This window comes from Pleurodeles waltl, chromosome 9 (assembly GCF_031143425.1).
Source record: "Pleurodeles waltl isolate 20211129_DDA chromosome 9, aPleWal1.hap1.20221129, whole genome shotgun sequence".
Taxonomy (NCBI): domain Eukaryota; kingdom Metazoa; phylum Chordata; class Amphibia; order Caudata; family Salamandridae; genus Pleurodeles; species Pleurodeles waltl.
In genome coordinates this window covers 807,885,338-807,905,191 of record NC_090448.1, presented here as the reverse complement: position 1 = coordinate 807,905,191, position 19,854 = coordinate 807,885,338, and the positions used below count along the sequence as shown (strand labels likewise).

General features: G+C 43.1%; 1 protein-coding gene across 7 annotated transcripts in view; it reads left to right on the top strand.

Moving 5' to 3' along the window:
- The first annotated feature begins 2,588 nt into the window (after window positions 1-2,588).
- The window catches only part of DPF2 (double PHD fingers 2), a 225,313-nt gene continuing 208,047 nt past the window's right edge, over window positions 2,589-19,854 (top strand). For 3 of the 7 annotated variants that reach the window (XM_069208067.1, XM_069208065.1, XM_069208062.1), the window contains exon 1: window positions 2,589-2,662. In XM_069208067.1, the coding sequence (XP_069064168.1) occupies window positions 2,631-2,662 (32 nt within the window). In that variant the 5' untranslated portion in view covers window positions 2,589-2,630. Of the gene's footprint in view, window positions 2,663-19,227; window positions 19,370-19,854 lie in introns of those variants that run through there. The other 4 variants (XM_069208061.1, XM_069208064.1, XM_069208063.1 and 1 more) reach the window with 4 other exon arrangements.

Genomic DNA, 19,854 nt, shown 5'->3' with positions numbered 1-19,854 from the left:
GAGGAGTGCAAATCCTTAACCATTTGGCAAAACTTTGACCCCATCTCTGACGATGCTCTCCTTAAATGCATCCTCGATACAAAGCCCTCTAACCATTCTCTTGACCCCATCCCCAGTGCCATTGCCATTGACTTCTATACTAATTCTCTTTCCTACTGGACCACTCTGGTCAACCTCTCCCTCAGTCAAGGCTCCCTTCCTGTGTCCTTCAAAACTGGGCAGGTCACCCCTCTGCTAAAAAAACCCACTGCTGATGCGAACGACCTCAACAACTACCGTCCCATCACTAACCTACCCTTTCTTGCGAAAATCACAGAAAAATGTGTAGCGAAACAACTCCCTCGCCATATCAAGGAAAATGATCTTCTTGACAATTTCCAGTCTGGCTTCATTCAAAACCGCAGCACTGAAACAGCCCTGCTGCTAGTGATTGACGACGCGCTGCGGATACTCGATTCAGGGGAGTCATGTCTTCTAATTCTTCTTGACCTCTCTGCAGCCTTTGACACTGTCAATCACAACACTCTCCTTAACACCCTTCAACAGAGAATGGGCATGGAGGGCACTGTGCTCAAATGGTTTGCCTCCTTCCTCTCTGATAGATCCCAAATGGTCAAAATAGCTAACAGTCTTTCAGCTCCTGTAGCAGTCAGTCAAGGTGTTCCTCAAGGCTCCATTCTTGCACCCACACTGTTCAATCTCTATTTAGAACCGTTGGGAAATCTGCTGAGTAAATCCGGGATCCACTATCATCTATATGCGGATGACACTCAGATTTACCTTAAGGTGGCCTCCAATCACGATCTCTCCTTCCTTAGCTCTACCCTCGACTCCATTCAAAACTGGATGGTAACTCATCAACTGATCCTGAATCCCTCCAAAACAGAATTCCTCCTCCTTTCCTCCTCGCTTTCTCATCCCCCAGTGCAAACATGGATGGATCAGATCAATCTAATGAACAATAAGCCCATCATTGTCGAGAGCGCAAAATCCCTGGGTGTCATTCTCGACAAAAAACTTAATCTACTCTCCCACATTAACTCCATAGCAAAGTCTGCTCGACACCAACTGCGCCTTCTTTGGGGGATTCGTCGCTTCTTCCCGGAGTACGACCTTAAAACCCTGGTCCAAGCGCTGGTTCTCTCCAGATTGGACTACTGCAACTCTCTTCTTACTGGCCTTCCCAAATCCCACCTTTCCCCCCTGAAGTCTATTCTCCATTCAGCAGCGCGTTTCATATATGGGGCCAAAAGAAGCGACCACATCACACCCATTTTATCCACCCTCCGTTGGCTTCCCATAGAGGCAAGATCGATCTACAAAACTGCATGTATCACCCACAAAGCCTTGCACTCCTCTTCCCCTCGCTACCTGGTGAATAAACTGAAACTCTCTGGGGGCTCCAGACCTTCACGTAATGCAGAAAAGTTATTGCTTGAACCTCCCATTTTCAAGAAGGAAAGATTGATGGCCCAATCCTTTTCAGGCAACGCGGTGAGAATCTGGAACTCACTTCCGCCTCAGCTTCGGACCACCACCTCTTCCCAGGCCTTCAAAACTGACCTCAAAGCTCTCCTCCTTCAAAGACACCTCCTAAGTTAATTCAAGCCCTCTGTTTTCAGAAGGAAGTCCTTCCATTATAGGATATTCTGTTCTCCATGCCTATAGAAGTGCCTTCCCAGGGTGTTTTTGTGTGTCTGCCATTTAGTGCAGTATTTTACCTCTACCTGTATCTTGTACTCGTTTGTAACATGCACACGGCACCTTTCCTTTTCAACGTATCATTTGCTACCTCTTATATCTTGTTTGCTTTTGATACATGCACAACGGCCACCACTGCCTCATGTAACGTAACTATTGTTTTAGTGTTTTGAGTGTCTACCATTGATTGCAACTTTTTTACCTCTATTCGTACTTTATTTTCTCTTGTATCCTGCACACGTCACTTTTTCCTCTCATAACGTATCGTTTGCTACCTCATTTATTTTTTGCTCTTGATACGTGCACAATTATCACGATTGCCTCTTGTAATTTAACGCTTGTTTTTGTAACAGGCTCACTTGTAATTTGTCTCCTCTTGTATCTTTACTTTGCCTATTGTGAAGCGCTCTGACACCTTCGGGTAAAAGTCTGCGCTATATAAAAACGCATTAAATAAATAAATTAAGGGCACACATTCGGTGTGGGGTTAATGTAAATACGACTGCGAGCACTCTTTCTTCCAGCTTTAGTATTAAGGTAAACAGTGGGCATTGCTCAAGGTTGTTTCCATATAATATTTATTGCCAATCAGTGATGCCGAACATATTTGCGAGAGCACGTATCTTCCTAAAATGTACACAGACGCTGCCTATTTCTATGCTTATCTTTCCGGTCGCAAAATTGTTCTGTTGGATCCGTTTTCTCGCAAATTTCCTCTGGGGATAAACGTGACGATGCCTGCCGGATACTCGCAACATGGTTCCCTTCCCGATATGATAAAGACGTGAAGATCAGTCCGACGTTCGGTTATAAACATAGTTCGTGTATAGCAGTGAAAAAGTACACGTCCCAATCTAAAATGGCAGCTGCCGTAGTTAACGATGACTCCCGCGCATGCGCAGTAATTCTTCAGACGGAAAGTCAACAAGATGGCGGCTGCAGTGGAGAATGTTGTGAAGATGTAAGTAAGATTCAAGGTGTTCAGTGAAGTGGGTGGCGCTGCAGAGAAGGGACTAACGGTCCGCTCTTGTTTTTGCGATAGTGACCAGTGTCATGCCATCTATGCTTGAGTGGCTGAATGTTCTTTCGTGGTGTCATTGGTATGGAGAGCTAGTGTAGTGGGTAAATGTTTTCCTCGTATGGGTTTGGTTTGTGACCATGCTAAGAAATATGCATTTTTCTCCATGACTGGTTTCCGCCGAAGAATTACTCCTCGCATCATACCCGCCCCGGTCTTAGATGTCCCTTTAGGGGGGTTTTGGGTGTCCCACGAAGAGCGAATGTGAAATTCCCTCAGAAAACTTTGCTGCTGAAGATCTGCTTCGTATTTTTTGTAGAGGGTCATACGAATTGTGCAAAGACTGGACAACACATCTGACATTCTTACAATCTCAAACTGGGATTGAACCCCCTAAAAAGCAGCTTCTCAAGTATTTGTGAAGTTATAGCAACAAGCTGTGTGCCATTGTTTTCCCTCCCTTGCATTTGCATCTAGGTGTGAGGCTCAGATAGCTTCTAGTCAAGATAGTGAAACAGAAGGTGACCTATTGGCCCCTTAACTTCAGCCTTTGTTATGGGCCCACCTGGTGACAGAAAAAGGAAAGCCCCCTTGCTGCCTTCATGTTGCTGCTTGAAACGAAAGCAGACAACGTGCAGGCGCTGCTGAATGTGTTCCGGTTTCTGAAAATTAGTACACCAGGATAAGTTCAGCATATTTCAGTGGGACCCACTTCTTGCAGAGTGGACGGTGTCCACCCTGTGAAAATAGTGGGTGGATGCTGTGTACCCGTGTGTATCCCTGACTTGTGCCCTGGTTGCGCCCCTGCTAATAATTCAGAACTTTTTTGAGGTACTAACAAGTGTTGACCTATTTATTTGTGGACTTAAGGCCACCTCTGTTAGGATACTAGGTTTCCAAAAGAGGTGCCTAGTTCCTTGCCTCATCTTTCTGGGATCACTGCCTGTTTTTATTTTATACTAATAAGAGAGCTGTTTCTCCGAAACGTTGTTATTTACATTTGTTACTTTTTTCATGAACATAAACATCTGTGTCCTGTAAGACCCGGCCTTTCCTCAGTCCCTATTTAATCTTAGGGCCTTATTATGAGTATAGTACTATTTATTGCAGTTGATGATACATTGGGGTACGTTATTTATCATGTGTGATAAATGGCACCTGTTGGAGGAAAATCTGTTAATGAAGTAAGACAGAACAATTTTACACAATAATTTGGTTTTAATCAATTGGGAAAATCAGCCAGACTCAAAAAGAGACTAAAGTCTGAAGTTCAAAGTTCTGGATTACAAGCAGTGGTATATATATATATATATATATACACAGTAAAAGTCACAAAAAACACGAGTTACAAATTTCTATATGACGTAAATAGTAAGCTGGGCATTTAAGATATTGTCAACATACAAAAGCATTTCCGAGAATTGTTTACATGTCCATGTTTAGCAGAAGCTCCCTCTTGTGTTTTTTTGTAGTTCTCAGAATAAGGATGAGATAAACTAGAGAACATTTTTGTTTTTCTGCATAGTGAGTGCTTCTCTTGTTTGACATCGTTGGGCCGAGCCCAGCCTGTCTGACTAGAACATATTCTCAACAGACTCCACCCTTGTTCACATCCTATGCTCAATGATGATGCAAAACCATTTTCTTCTGTCAACCTCGTGGTGTGTTTCTTAAAACTAATGTGCACTGTGACCTATATATTTCCACAGTTACCTTTTTCAGCACATCCTTCTATTAGGCGGGATTACTACTTACATAGGTTTTAAAACTATCCTTCACCTGAAATGTTTGTATTGGGGTTTTATTTTTGTGTTTATACCTATAAAATATATTCCTATTATTTCCCTACATCACACCTATTATGAGTTTCTGGTGAATAACATGCAGATTTTGGTGTCTGGCACACCAAAATCCGCAATACTCTATGCTTTTCCCCTTTTACATTGCAACAGGTCTGAGCTGCTGAAATTTAATCAAGGTTGAGGTATTTAACGCATCCGATAATTATCAGATGCGTTAAATAACGCATTCAATAATTTTCGGATGCGTTAAATAAATATCAACTCAACATTTCCAACCCCTGTACAAACAGAGGTTTACACAGGGGTTGTAAATTAACAACCCACTCATAATCAGGCCCTACATGCCTTCAGTGGCTGTTAACCCATTTCTCCTAAATATCCTAGACTTGTCTCTCTTATGGTATATCTCACTGGCGGATCTCAACATTTTGAAAAGATGCAGCCCCAAGCATGGGATTGTACAGCACCTGGTGAGAGCAGGCTTTTAAAACTTTTTGGAAGAGGTTGCTACTTATGTTCCTTTCTAGCGCATAGTTAGTCTGTGACTGGGCTACTCCATATAACAGTGACCTACGTTTTAACAGCTACTTCTCAATAAATGGAAAACCAAAGAATCAACAGAAATAGCAGGCCTCCAACTGATAGCATCAGAACATTAAGGATGCTGACTTTGAATAACACCTAAACAAGAATTGTGTGAGAACTTGCATATTAACTAACTCATCCACCTATGGTTGCACCTCAGTGACTTAAGCACTCACTTGAGAAATCTGTAACTGACATATGGCTGAATATGTTCTGTGTGAGAGGGAAGCTTGCTTTGGTACTGCAAAACTGTCCCTGTTCTGTTGTTGTGTAGCCATTTTAGTTATAGCTCCATGCACGTTATTTCAACATACTAGGCCTGCCGCTGTGCACTTCAGCCTAGATGTCTTTTATTCGACTTTGCTTTATTATTGTTACAGTAGCCACTTTTACGGTCTTGTTTTAATTTCTCTCTATCTGACTGTTTTGCCTAGATACACTCTGTTCTCAAACAAGACATTCTTGCTCACTCTGTGCTTCTTTCAAGGCTACAGCAGGATAGGTTGCCGATGAACGTGGTATAAGTTTAGTCTCTGACATTCCTAGAAAATACACATCCTTACGTAGGGACATTTTCTTAGAACACCAGCTGTTTTATTATAAAAAAAAGACTTTCCTATCCCTTACACGTTAGAGGGAGATTCCAGCCAGAAAACCACAACTGTATGCTGATTGCCGAATGCTTTGCTACAGCAGTTTTGCAGACTTCAGGCCTTTGCTCAGGTATGGGGGATGATGTCTTCCCGGGGGAACCTCAAGGGAAGAATTAGAGTTTAACACGCTGTGCTCCATCATAGCGTAGGTAGGAATTAGTCTGTTGACTCTAGTGACAGTATGATAGCATTATTTTTATGTTTTACTCTCCTTGTCACAATTTTAATCTTGTCATGCTGCATCCTGGTTATTGCAATCCACGCTTTGCTGTCTAAGATACAGTCGCTTTATTAAAGCATTATTGAAATATATGCCGCTATTTTGCGTTGTGTATGTGAGACTAATGTAACTGAGAGAAACGGGTGAGACCTGAGTGACCACGGCTTCCCTGGAAAACCAGTTTTGTCATGCGCTCGGCTGCCCAATCATTCCTGCCCTGGAGTAGAGATGAGGCACTGCTTGTTAGCCGGAGCAGAACCCGGATTGGACTGACAGGTGTCACCTGTAGTGGGTTAGACTCAGTCTCCCACACCGCAGGCGATTCTGCCACTCGAAATCCAGTAGTGTCATTAGAATAATGAGAGCCTACGCGACATGGGGCCGCCAACGTTTGGTCAGGCTCTAATTTTTGGGTCCTCCTGAGTATCTCTGTCTCACTATATAAAAAGACACCTCAGTACTCCATATACGGAGACGTCCATGTTATTGAGGATTTCCTCCTCGGCTAAGTAGGTCATCCTGTCTGATGCTGGATGTTGTTCAAGCTTGAACTCTAAAAGGATAATCCCCATTTGGCGTGCCTTCTATGAACAAAATTATAATCTATTATGGCAAATCCACAGTAGGTGGCAATTGCAGTAAATATGAGACAGTCCCTGACTGTACATTTATTGCAAATGGCCTAACAGCTCGGGGGGGGGGGTCCAGTCACATTTGTTGTTGATGCAGCTTATAGAACAGAACTATTTTATTCTTGGGTTACATTTCCAGCAGTTGATGGGAACACACACACATTTCATCATTATACACTTGCAAACGTACCTGGAAAAATACAGAGCATATGCATATTTAGAAATACCTTTGTCTTATCAAGAACATAATAAGTGGCTTGATGGCACCCTACACCACATGATTTTACCAGTTAGGTTAGGTCCTCTAAGTAATGAAGGTCCTACTTGGCTTTTATTGGCCACCTATACACCTCACCCTGCAGTAGCAAATTTAGCAGTAGCTGAGGTTCGTCGCTTATATACTGAACTGACAGCAATATACAGACGATTAGTACAATTTGTAATGCCAACACTGAATACAAACCCAGCACGTGCTGCTCCAGCGCTACCACATGCAATGACACCAGGTATTAACCCTGAAACTGTGCATTCAATAATGGGTAAAGTACCCGCCAAACAAGAGGAAACGCCATTTTGGTTAGCTCAAAAAGTAAATGCACTTGAAGCAGTATTTCCCCATACGGGACCTCAGGATAAACATAGAATTCTAACAATGTGCTTGCCATTTGGGATGGTCCCCACAGGAGATAACTGTAATATCTGGGGCAGAGTATTTGCCGCGCTCTATACTGCTGCACACGGTACGCCCACACTTGCCAATTTACAGGAAGTGTTGAAGCAAATTCAAGATGAATACGGGTCTGCCCCGGCCCTGAACTTGGGGATGCATTTAATGAGCAATTTTGCCACAGTATCCTCCATTATTGTAAGCAGTCTTAAAGGAGAAGCAGTCGCACTAGCGGTGCGCATGCAGCTCCATGATGTTCCTCAACAAGATCAGGAACGCGAGCTGCCCAAGATTATCGCAGGGACCTATTCTAGTATTGGTTGAGATAGTCTAGGGGCCAGACCATCCAAACCACAATTACAGGGCAAATCTAATAAAGATGTTTCCAAGCAAGCTCTTGAGGGCAATAAGAAACGCTGGAATAAAAAACAACACACTCCTAAAAAAAAGAAAGGAGAGAATCTCCACATATGTAGACCGCGCAGAATAGATATATCTCCGACATAGAGGTAATATAAAAACGCCTGATAGATATCAATATACTGATACACGCCAATCTCATTCCTTTCAGGACTCATCGGAAAAACGCAGTGAGAGAGGTTGATCAGAGCGAAGAACAGAGTTCGTGAAACCAGGACAGGAATCACAACGCTCTTCAGAGGTTTCTGTAATAAAGGAAGAGAAACCTCCTCAACAAAAACCCCAATTTAAAAAGAAAAACGGGGCAGCTGTTGCAATTGGACATGCCGCTCAAGAAGAGGGTACTCTTGAAGAACAGGAAGTGGACACTAGCGCTGCTAAACAGCGCGACAAAAGTCACAATAGTTTGCAGGAGTCTTCTAGAGCATTTAGAGGTGAAAGCAACTGATGACTTACCAGTGGCATGCGAGTCTTCACGCCTGATAGGGTGTATAAAGTAACATTGCAGTTAGAAGGAGACATTGAACGCACAGTAGATGCAATCTTTTGGGATCACGTTCTAAATATATATATCTTATTGACCGAACAAGATTGGCCACCTGAATTTGTCCGTACCTGCCCATATGGAGAAGAGGTTATTAAACCTTCTTTTTCGCCTCTTGTTCCAGAGGAACTCGCTGAATCCTACGCCATCGATTGGGCATTGGCACAGGCACCCGTGTTCCATCGCAAACATATAGGATGGGATAAATAATCCCCCTACCATGTAATCCCTATTAAAAATGAACCTCAACGTCAACCTCAGTATCCAATAAAACATGATGCGAAAGCACCTGTGAGAGAAATCCTCACACAACTAGAGTACCAGGGCGTAATTGAACGCTGCGTCTCTCCAATGAACAATCCTCTATTCCCTGTTGCTAAACCGGACCATTCATATAGAATAGTCTTAGACTACAGACACTTAAACAGTCATACACGCACATATGCTATACAAAACTCACATAGCACAGCACTAATGAACAACATAGTGCGCAAAAAATACAAAACAACACTGGACATTTCCATTGGTTTCTTCTGCCAGAATATAGCATCTGAGAGTAGAGACTTAACAAGTTTCAGTGCACTAGTTTCTCAGAAAAAATTCAGTTGTTTACCTCAGGGTACAAGAACAGTCCAGGACTGTTCGCAGCTCGTGTGACTGCAATTTTACACAACATTGACCCTGAAGCATTATCCTATGTAGATGATATCTATTTTACGGATGATGAAGTACTACAACATTTAAGTCGGGTAGCCTGCATTGTTGTGGGATTTGCTGAATTTAACTACAAATTCAACTTCAAAAAGACAAAAATAGCCTTCCTCAGCATCCTACTTCTGGGATAGGAGCTAATGAGTGAAGGAAAGAGCCTAATGCCACAATTCTTAGAAAAGTGGCACAATTACAACCTCCAAATCCGATTTAAAAACTCCAATCTCTATTGGGTTTCCTAAATTTTGGCAGAACTTACATTCCAGATTATGCGTCACGCATAAAACCCTCATATAACTTAATACGTCCTGACTTTTCAAGCAAATTTTGGACAGTCGAACACACACGCATTCTCAGAGATCTGCAGACAGACATGCTTGCAGCACATCATCTACACACAAAGGACAACAAAACACATTTGGTCATCAGAGTAATTGCTGGTGCCATCGATTTCACCTATGTAACCTTTAATGAGGGTGAGACCGTCCCGATAGCATACAAATCACATTTATACTATGCAGCAGAACAACGCTTTGCTCCCACTGAGAAAATTCTCACTGATGTTCAGATGGCAGTTATTAAAGAAAGACCTCTAGCCTAGGGCAAACGCATTATTGTCGTTTCTCCCATCTCAGCCCTAGAGGCTATCACAAAAGCCAGCGTTCCAAATGCAAAAGCACTACATCCACGTTGGTTACAATAGGCCACGTCTTTGACAGCCACTGATGTAGATTACATTTTTGACCCAAAATTACAAACTCAAGAATTTTTGCAATATGAACTAGACTACCCAGTTCCAGCAAACACACTGCCTATTGAACAATATCATAGTCATGTACACCGATGGCTCTGCACAACCTGCAATTGGCACAAAGCATCAATATCCTGCTCAGCACACACTAATTGTTTGTGATTCGTACTATTATGTCCAGTCCTTCAATGAATATATGCATTATTGGCGCCAGAATGGGTTCAGAGATCTTAAAGGCAACACCATTAAACACAGATTACTGTAGGGGAAAGTAGAGGATCTGAAGGAAACACTACCATATGTCCATGTTGCACGTACACTTGGACACTAGCGCGTTGGAATACACGTGGCTGGGAATACACTGGCTGATGAAGTCGCAAAGTCAGCAGTTGCTACGTCATCTGTTGCTGCAGTAACTCGCTCAGGAACGAAACCAGACGCAGAAATATGGCTGCTGTGAAAGCTACGTCTGATGGTATGCCCTATTCAAAAGCATTTCCTGCTAAATATTGGCTGCCTAAACGCTGAGGTTAAGATACCAGGCGTAGGGTTTCGAGAAATTCCCAATAAAGATATAAGACCAGAGATGATTAAAGCAGCACATGAGGGGGCAGCATCTGCCCATGCTGGTGTGGCGGTAACAATATAATTGCTACAAGCCCGTTTTTGGTTGCCAGACTCCTACAAGGAGGCCAAGCAGGATGTCCTTTGTTGTGACATCTGCCAGCAAATCAAAGTTTCTACTGCTAAACGCCCAATGTAGACACCCCTCCTAATTTCGAACAAACTGTTACAATTTGTGTACTTGGACCATTACAGTACAGTAACACCGGATAGTGCATACAAATATATCCCAGTTGCTGTTGACTCCTGCTCTAGATTTCTATGGTTGTGGCCACAGCGCTTGACTGACGCTCGGACTGTTATTAAAGATTTGTGAGTCTTTATCAGTACATATACAGTTGCGGCTTTCCACTCGGACCAGGGCCCTGCTTTTGCCTCTAGGGTTTTCAGGGATGCCATGTCCTAGTTGGGGGTCCAACTCTAGTACTCGTCTCCATTTCATCCCGAGGGAAATAGTGTTGTGGTGCGATTTAAACCGTAATTTAAAGCACTCCTTAACAGCCAGAGTCTTAATTACAGGTCATAGTTGGCTTTATCGCCTATTTGGAGTCCAGAGAGTACTTAACAATCTGCCTAGAAGGTCCCTGGGGGTCGTACTCCATATGAGTGCCTGTTTGGAACTAGAATGTATGTTCCAGATCTTGATGGTCCTGGCGTGGAGGCGGCAGAAAAACCTTTTGACATAAATGAACGTGTCACTGTCTTACAGGAATTACAACAGTTCCCATGACGACAACTCTTCTGCCAGTGCTGCCTCCATAGGAATTAAGGATATAACTGTAATGCCTACAGGCTGGATTCCTAAAGGGATCTAGTACGTGAAAAGGTTGCTGTGAAAAAGGAATTTGGTACTTATTATTGTGCACCAGTCCCCGTCTTGGGAATACATGGTACCAGGACTGTCATTCTACTGCCGTTGGCAGGTGCCAAAGAAAATAGTTTTGTCTCTGTCGACAATGTCAAACTCCACCATGTGGCCGATCCTGCACAGCCGACCAAAATGAACAGCAGGTAGTTCCTGAATCCCTCTCACTACTGGTCAAGAAGTTCCTCTACAAGTTGTAAACAGCAACACCCACACCTGTCCGGCTTGGGGAGGGTGGAAAATGTTTTTGCATTAGTTCCACTGACATCAAATAATAAGGAAATTACTGATTGATTTGACACAACTTCAACACAGACGGATGGTACTATTTATTTGGTGCCACCATGAGAAACACCAACTCCACCAACAAATGTGGCTCCAGTCATTGCGCAAACTGCTTCTGGATATTTTGTCGACATCAATGATGACTTTTCGGACTCATTCGCCTCTTCGACACCTGAACTGTCAAAACCACTTAAGCTGATAAATTGGCTTAAACTAACTTACTTCATTCTTCCATAGAACTATCTGTATCTTTTATTGTACTGACTTTCCTGGTTTGGGTTGGGTTTGTCAACACTTTCTTTTTATTAATACATGGTCATTTTCTTCCTGAAAAATCAGTAGTTGAACAGGTGGATGAGGTCCTAAAACCACATTTTTCTTATCACAAGGTCCGCAGAGACTTGTCTTTTGTGAACATTTCCGCTATACCAATTCCTTATGGGATTGTTTGGGATAAAGTAATATTTAATAAATACGGCCCTACGGAGGTCATTCAAATACCATATGTGTTTAAACTTTCAATGAGCGATATAGTAATACCCGAGGTTGTTTCTGATGATTGGGATGTGAAAACAGTTGATTCTATGATGACTGAATTGCAGTATTATACGGTATTTGCAAACGAAGATGTTTATCAATCTAGAGAAAATTATGGTGATATGTTTTGCTATAATTATTAGGGGCACCATTTCATCCACAGAGCAAGCAGCCCAAAGACTGTTTTTAATTATACACAATGGGAACATTGTCCGACTTCACCACAAGGGAGTTCTAAAACGTATTCTGAAAAGTTTACGTATTTTTCTGGGCACAATGTTAAAAACGCTGAGTCATATTATTTTAAGTTGCCACCTACAGAAAACATATGCATACTATTGACAAATACGAAATGTATTCATTCGGATTCCTTTGTTTCCCGGTTGACTATAGAAGGCTGTGAATACTGGCTAAAGTCGATTGACTTGAAGAGTGTGTGGGGAACTAGACATTGGCAAATACGGGGGAAGGAATCCTTCTTAATAGCATTCCTGATATCTGTTCAAATTATATTTATTTGTAAATTAAACTGTACAACAAACGAGTTGTTTAGGCTTAGCAAAGATTAAGGAATTGAACACGCCCAGTGTACCTGCCCCTGCAAAATGTTATAAATGGCAAAAATATATAAATTTAACTGAAGATCAGCACGATGAATGGGTCCCGAATGGAACATTTAATGTTTCTCTGACATGTCCTGGCGGGTGGTTATTGTGGCCAGTAGATACCAATGGGTGTCACAAATGTTTTATTAACTCCTCTGGGGTTTTTAGAACAAGTAGGCCGGACCCCTGCTATATATCGTCCGAACATGCAGGCATAGTAACAACATATAGTGTAGGGAAACTGCCAGCAATGGTTAAAGACTTCCTCACTAGACGCGGTTAGAGAACACCTCCGTCTCCTGTCTAATAACACTGACTTACAGGACTTCCTGTTAGGCCCGAGAAAACAACGCAAAAAAAATTTCTTATACGAAGTATATAATGAAATTTGGAAGCTTTCACAACAAGAAGCGGCTGCTCGGTTAAGGCAAATAGATCAGGAAAATTTAAAGAAGGCATTAGCTGTTGTAGATAATGGGATTAATACCCTGTCTGACTGAATATATACCCTGAATAACGTTGTTTCTTCTGCTATAGACATTATACAAACAGATATGTCTTCCTTACATCATGGATAGAGTCAGCTAAGGTCCATCATGAAGTTGGGTTGGACGCTTCAAACACTGAAGGCGGGTCGTGTTCCTGGAAATATGTCAGCGCAAGGGAAATATTTTCTTCTTTTAATTTAACTAGACAACAGCAACTAATGGCTAAAAAAGGAACAACTTATGTCATGCTAAACACTGAAAAATTAGAAAAGTTGTCTTTTACTGTGGCTGAAATACCATCTGCTTAGTGGTTAATACACGCGGTCATTATTCTGCCTATTTCCACATTACAATTCACATCCTGTTTAAAACACATTCCGGTAGTCAGATGTGAAAAACTGGGAGATAGTTACATTCATGAGGTGTGGGAGCTACCCTTCGCATACAAATGTCTCAGTGGCATGAAAGAAATCTTTCTTAGTGCTAATGAATGCAAGACTTCTGTCAGCCATTCAATGGTTTGTAAACAGCTGTCCTTGCACAGGACATGTAACGCATCTGCAGCGAACTTGGCTTGTTATCTGAAAGGCGTTCCTGTCCCCTTGATTAGACCTACGCTCCAGGTGCTTTCAAATGGTAGCTATGTTCTCCTCAATGGTGAAGACTGTTGTAGGATGCGAGCCGGAATAGTTTATGTTGTTTCGGTCTCCAAGATTGATACATGCTGCGGGAACGTACTTTTTTTCTCCCACTAAAACAAGAGGTAGCAAACATTTGGCCTCATATTGCTACTTTTAATGTTAATTTTGACAAGTTGAGCAGACTCAAGGCTTTATTGTTTCAAAAGCGTGTGGCTCTTACATCTGCATGCAAGACATTCGCACTTCAGGTGGCAAAGTCATCAGCAGAGATACAGTCCCTTTTAACCCCTTTGATGCGGGTGTCGGCCACTGGCCGACGCCCACACTACTACCTCCCTGGTGCGGGTCACGACCAGTGGCCGACACCAGAGAGGGGTTTCGAAAGACGCACCTGATTTTTTTTTTTAACCCCTGGGAGACACAGAAGAGCTTCCGTGTCTCCCCCCCACCCGCCCTTTGTGATGTCAATGTGTTGTTTTCCCCATCGGAGCAGTAAGCGGCCGTAGGGCCGCTTCCTGCTCCGATGGGGAAAACGGCCTCAAACGGCCTTCCCTACATTCGGGAAGGCCTCGTATGAAAGGGGAGACTCTTCCCTTTCATACGAGGCCTTCCTGAATGCATTTCCTGGCCCCCCCATCGCAGCACAGCTGCGATGGGGGGCCAGGAAACGCCACTAGGCGCCAGGGATTTCACTTGGGGGGGTTCGCCCCCCCATTGGAAAATGGGCCACCCTCCCCACCCCCCCTTGGGCCCATATTTTAAAAATGTAATGTTGGGGCCCCCTGGGGAGCGCGATCGCGCCATCCCCAGGGGCTAATTAAAAAAAAAAAAAGACATTGAGAGGGGGTCACCCGTAGGCAGGGCGACCCCCTGTGGGGCCATATTTTTCTATTTTGATGTTGGGGCCCCCTGGGGGGGACGCGATCGCGCCACCCCCAGGGGCTAATTAAAAAAAAAAAAAAACTGCATTGACAGGGGGTCGCCCATAGGCAGGGTGACCCCCTGTGAGGGCATTTTTTTTTTTTTTAGTAGTTGTAGGGTTTCCCTGGGGGCCATTTTGGCCCCAAGGAAACCCTACAACTACAAAGAAAAGAAAATACATATATATATATCCATGTACATATATATATCTATATAGAGATATATCTATATATATAGATATATAGATATATCTATCACTTTTGTCAGTGCATTTGTGGTTTCCCCGGGGGGCTGCAATCGGCCCCCAGGAAAACCAGACCCACATATAAAAGTGATCTATATATATATATTTTTTTTTTCTTGCCACCAGTTGTCTTGCAGTTGCAGCTTGCGTCTTCAAAGCAGTGCACATACTTCAACTGACTCATTTCAACTGTAGCTTTTGGGAGCAATAAAGAAGTCAAGTAAGTCTTGTGATTATGTTTCTGCTACAAAAGGATCAGACTTTTGTCTAGTGGCAGTTTTAGTGCCATAAAGAAGTGACTACTGCAAAGAGCAAATCTGTATTTTAAGTAAATAGCTGAGTACGTTAGTAAAGTCAGCCACTACCTGCACTATAATACAAATGAAATTTATGTGCGGGGTGGCTATGGAGAGATGAAGAGCACGTTTGCTATGTGGTAATGAGGGAATCCGAGGAGGAGGACATGGGAGTGGGAGCACCAATAATGATGGACTGGGCGCAGGAGGTGCTAAAGACTGTGACGAACGGTATGTGACAAGGTGTTTGAGTGTCTTGAAAGAACGTGCTGATTGAGGGAAGAAGCGCAGGTAAGGTGGCCTCTACTGTTGCACGTATCACACACACACACCAGCAATTTTGTGACTGTCTGTGTAGGCTAGTGTTTTAGAGCAACAGTTTAGCCAATAGCAGAGATGGCATCTTGATGGATGACTGCTGCTGGCGTCACTCTGGTTATAGAGGTCAGCTCTGACATAGGATCAGAGACTGAGACAGCAGATACTGAGACAGCAAGTGAGGGATAGGACAATGGCGCAGACTCTGGGAGTGATTTTTCAGTTGGAGGAGTCCCATAGGATAACAACTTCCAGTAAATTATGAGGGAGGTGATGAGGGCAGTCCTGTTGTCCCTTCGCAAGCACAGTCTGTGCAACAGGGCAATAGTGGGTTAGCCCAACCCAGAGAGCAGGTGAATGCGGGGCCAAGCACAGAGAGGGTGCTCTCTTGGGAGCTCCCCAATTTAGTTCAGCCCCGAATTCCACTGCCCAAATTGTATTGTGGAGACATCAAAATTATCTATCACAAAACAAACTGGTTTTGTAAGGCAGGCACCTGTGTTTTTGGTCCTGGGTTCGGCGGGGCTGTATAGGGAAACATACTAAACCTAAACATTTCTGGAAACTAGACATCCGGGGGAGTCCACAGAGGTGTGACTTGTGTGGATTCCAAAAAGTTTTCTTACCCAGAATACCCTGCAAAGCTGAAATGTTGAATAAAAACTCTATTTTTCTTGTATTTCTGTCACACAAACTACAGGAATATGCTGCGATCCACAAAATTTCTGCCACCCAGTGATTCCTCATCTGTCCTGATAAAAACACTACCCCACTTGAGTGCCTATACCTAGTGCCTGTGTAAGGAATGGATCACCCAGGGTCAACAGTTGCCTCATGTAAGTACCAACATTGACCGTTGTGTGATCTATTCCTGTCGCGGGCACTAGGCCTACCCACACAAGTGAGGTACCTTTTTTATCGGGAGACTTGGGGGAATGCTGGGTGGAAGGACATTTGTGGCTTCTCTCAGATTCCAGAACTTTCTGTCACCGAAATGTGAGAGTGTTTGTTCTGCCACATTTTGAGGTTTGCAAAGGATTCTGGGTAACAGAACCTGATCAGAGCCCCACAAGTCACCCTATATTTGATTCCCCTAGGTGTCTAGTTTTCAAAACTGTGCAGGTTTGCTAGGTTTCCGTAGGTGCCTGCTGAGCTAGAGGCCAAAATCCACAGCTAGGCACTTTGCAAAAAACAGCTCTGTTTACTTTGTCAAAATGTGATGTGTCCACGTTGTGTTTTGGGGCATTTCCTGTCGCGGGCACTAGGCCTACCTCCACAAGTGAGGTATCATTTTTATTGGGAGACTTGGGGGAACGCTGGGTGGAAGGAAATTTGTGGCTCCTCTCAGAATCCAGAACTTTCTGTCACCGAAATGTGAGGAAAAAGTGTTTTTTTTTTGGCCACATTTTGAGGTTTGCAAAGGATTCTGGGTAACAGAACCTGATCAGAGCCCCACCAGTCAGCCCATCCTAGATTCCCCTAGGTGTCTAGTTTTCAAAAATATGCCGGTTTTGTAGGTTTACCTAGGTCCCGGCTGAACTAGAGGCCAAAATCTACAGCTAGGCACTTTGCAAAAAAACACATCAGATTTCAATGTAAAAATGTGATGTGTCCATGTTGCCTTTCCTGTCGCGTGCATTAGGCCTACCCACGCAAGTGAGGTACCATTTTTATCGGGAGACTTGGGGGAACACAGAATAGCACAACAAGTGTTATTGCCCCTAGTCTTTCTCTAAATCTTTTCCTTCCAAATGTAAGACAGTGTGTAAAAAAGACGTCTATTTGAGAAATGGCCTGTAATTCACATGCTAGTATGGGCACCCCGGAATTCAGAGATGGGCAAATAACCACTGCTACTCAATACCTTATCTTATGCCCATTTTGGAAATACAAAGTTTTTCTTGATACCAGTTTTTCACTCTTTATATTTCAGCAAATGAATTGCTGTATACCCGGTATAGAATGAAAACCCACTGCAAGGTGCAGCTCATTTATTGTCTCTGGTTACCTAGGGATCTTGATGAACCTACAAGCCCTTTATATCCCTGCAACCAGAAGAGTCCAGCAACGGTATATGCTTTAAAAAATCTGACAATGCAGAAAAAGATTACAGAGTAAAACGCTGAGAAAAATGGCTGTTTTTTTCAGCTCAATTTCAATATTTTTATTTTTCACCTATTATTTTCTGTAGGAAAACCTTGTAGGATCTACACAAATGACCCCTTGCTGAATTCAGAATTCTGTCTACTTTTCAGAAATGCTTAGCTTTCCGGGATCCAGTATTGGTTTCACACCCATTCCTGCCACTAACTGGAAGGAGGCTGAAAGCACCAAAAATAGTAAAAATGGGGTATGTCCCAGAAAAATGCCAAAATTGTGTTGAAAAATGTGGTTTTCTGATGCAAGTCTGCCTGTCCCTGAAAACTGTGAAGATGGCGATTTTAGCACCGCAAACCTTGTGTTGATTCCATCCAGCAGCTAAGAGGTTAAGTACCAACTTTCCGGGACACTATGGTGAACATTGGGATGAATATTTAATGCGTCCAGTACTACTGGAATCGCTCATTTCTTTAAGGCTGTTGGTTCTGGTTTCGTTCACACCTTCTCCTCCATATTCCGTTTAATACCATCAGCCATCGACTCAATATTCTCCAGTATTTTCGGGGGATTTCCAATAACTTTGGCTATAATAGTTGGTGTTCTGCTATTGCTGGTTTTTATGCGCAATGGCTAGAAGGAACGATAGCGCTCCTATCAGTGCAGCTGTGTTGTGAACGCATAATGCAGTATTTTGGAGCAACACTCCTGGAGCAATTGGAGTGTGACTGGTCTCTGTCATTCAGACTGGTTTTACATTGTGTGCAGCCCGTGTTTCGGTGCCTCTGGTGCTCTTTGGAACATGCACTGGAAGTTTTTCTTTCTATGCAGCACTTGCTTTCTTTGGACGCTGATCTGTTGATGTTCTCGCTGAGGGCTCATTACCAGAAATTTGTGTTGAGGGTGCGTTTGCTACGAGAAGCTACTTATGAGTTTCCCTTACTGGAGGATGTGGCTCTTAACTCATCATTGGGTACACCACGGAATGCTGCCTTGGATGAGGCTCCGGCTATGGAACAAGACTGCTCCTTGGTCCTTCTCGGCGATGCCTTTCCAACTTTAACACCTGCAGAAGTGGGAGATTTCCTTTGCTCCAGTGTCCCAGAATCGATTGGAAATTCTAAAAATAACTCTGAAATTCGGTCCCTTATATGCCACATGTTAACAATTTTAAATGTGTCCCTTTAACTTGTAATTATTGAAATTTTTACATAAATATTTTAGGTTGAGCTTAGTAGCTTTTTAAGAACATTTAGGCTTTGAACCACCTTCAGCTGACAAGGGGAGGGTGTTGTGTAGCCACTTTAGTTATAGCTCCATGCACGTTATTTTAACATACTAGGCCTGCCGCTGTTTACAGCTAGATGTATTTTATTCAGCTGTGCTTTATTATTGTTACAGTAGCCACTTTTATGGTCTTGTTTTATTTTCTCTCTATCTGACTGTTTTGCCTAGGCCAGCACTCTGTTCACAAACAATACTATTCTTGCTCACTCTGCGCTTCTTTCAAGGCTACAGCAGGATAGGTTGCCGGTGAACGTGGTATAGGTTTAGTCTCTGACATTTATAGAAGATACACATCCTTACGTACGGACATTTTCTTAGAACACCAGCTGTTTTATCATAACAACACTTTCCTGTCCCTTACACGTTAGTGGGAGATTCCAGCCAGAGAACCACGACTTTATGCTGATTGCCGAATGCTTCGCTACAGCTGTTTTGCAGACTTCAGGCCTTTGCTCAGGTATGGGGGATGATGTCTTCCCAGGGGATCCTGAAGGGCAGAATTAGAGCTTAACATGCTGTGCTCCAACATAGCTTAGGTAGGAATTAGTCAGTTGACTCTAGTGACAGTATGGTAGCATTATTTTTATGTTTTACTCTCCTTGTCACAATTTTAATCTTGTCATGCTGTATCATCCTGGTTATTGCAGTCCACGCTTTGCTATCTAAGATGCAGTCGCTTTATTAAAGCATTATTGAAATATATACTGCCTCTGTTTGTCATTGTGTATGTGAGACTAATGTAACTGAGAGAAACGGATGAGACCTGACTGACCACAGCTTCCCTGAGAAACCAGTTATGTGATGCGCTCGGCTGCCCACTCATCCATGCGCTTGAGTCGAGATGACGCACTGCTAGTTAGCCGGAGCAGAACCCGGATTGGACCGACAGGTGTCACCTGTAGTGAGTTAGACTCAGTCTCTCACACCGCAGGCGATTCTGCC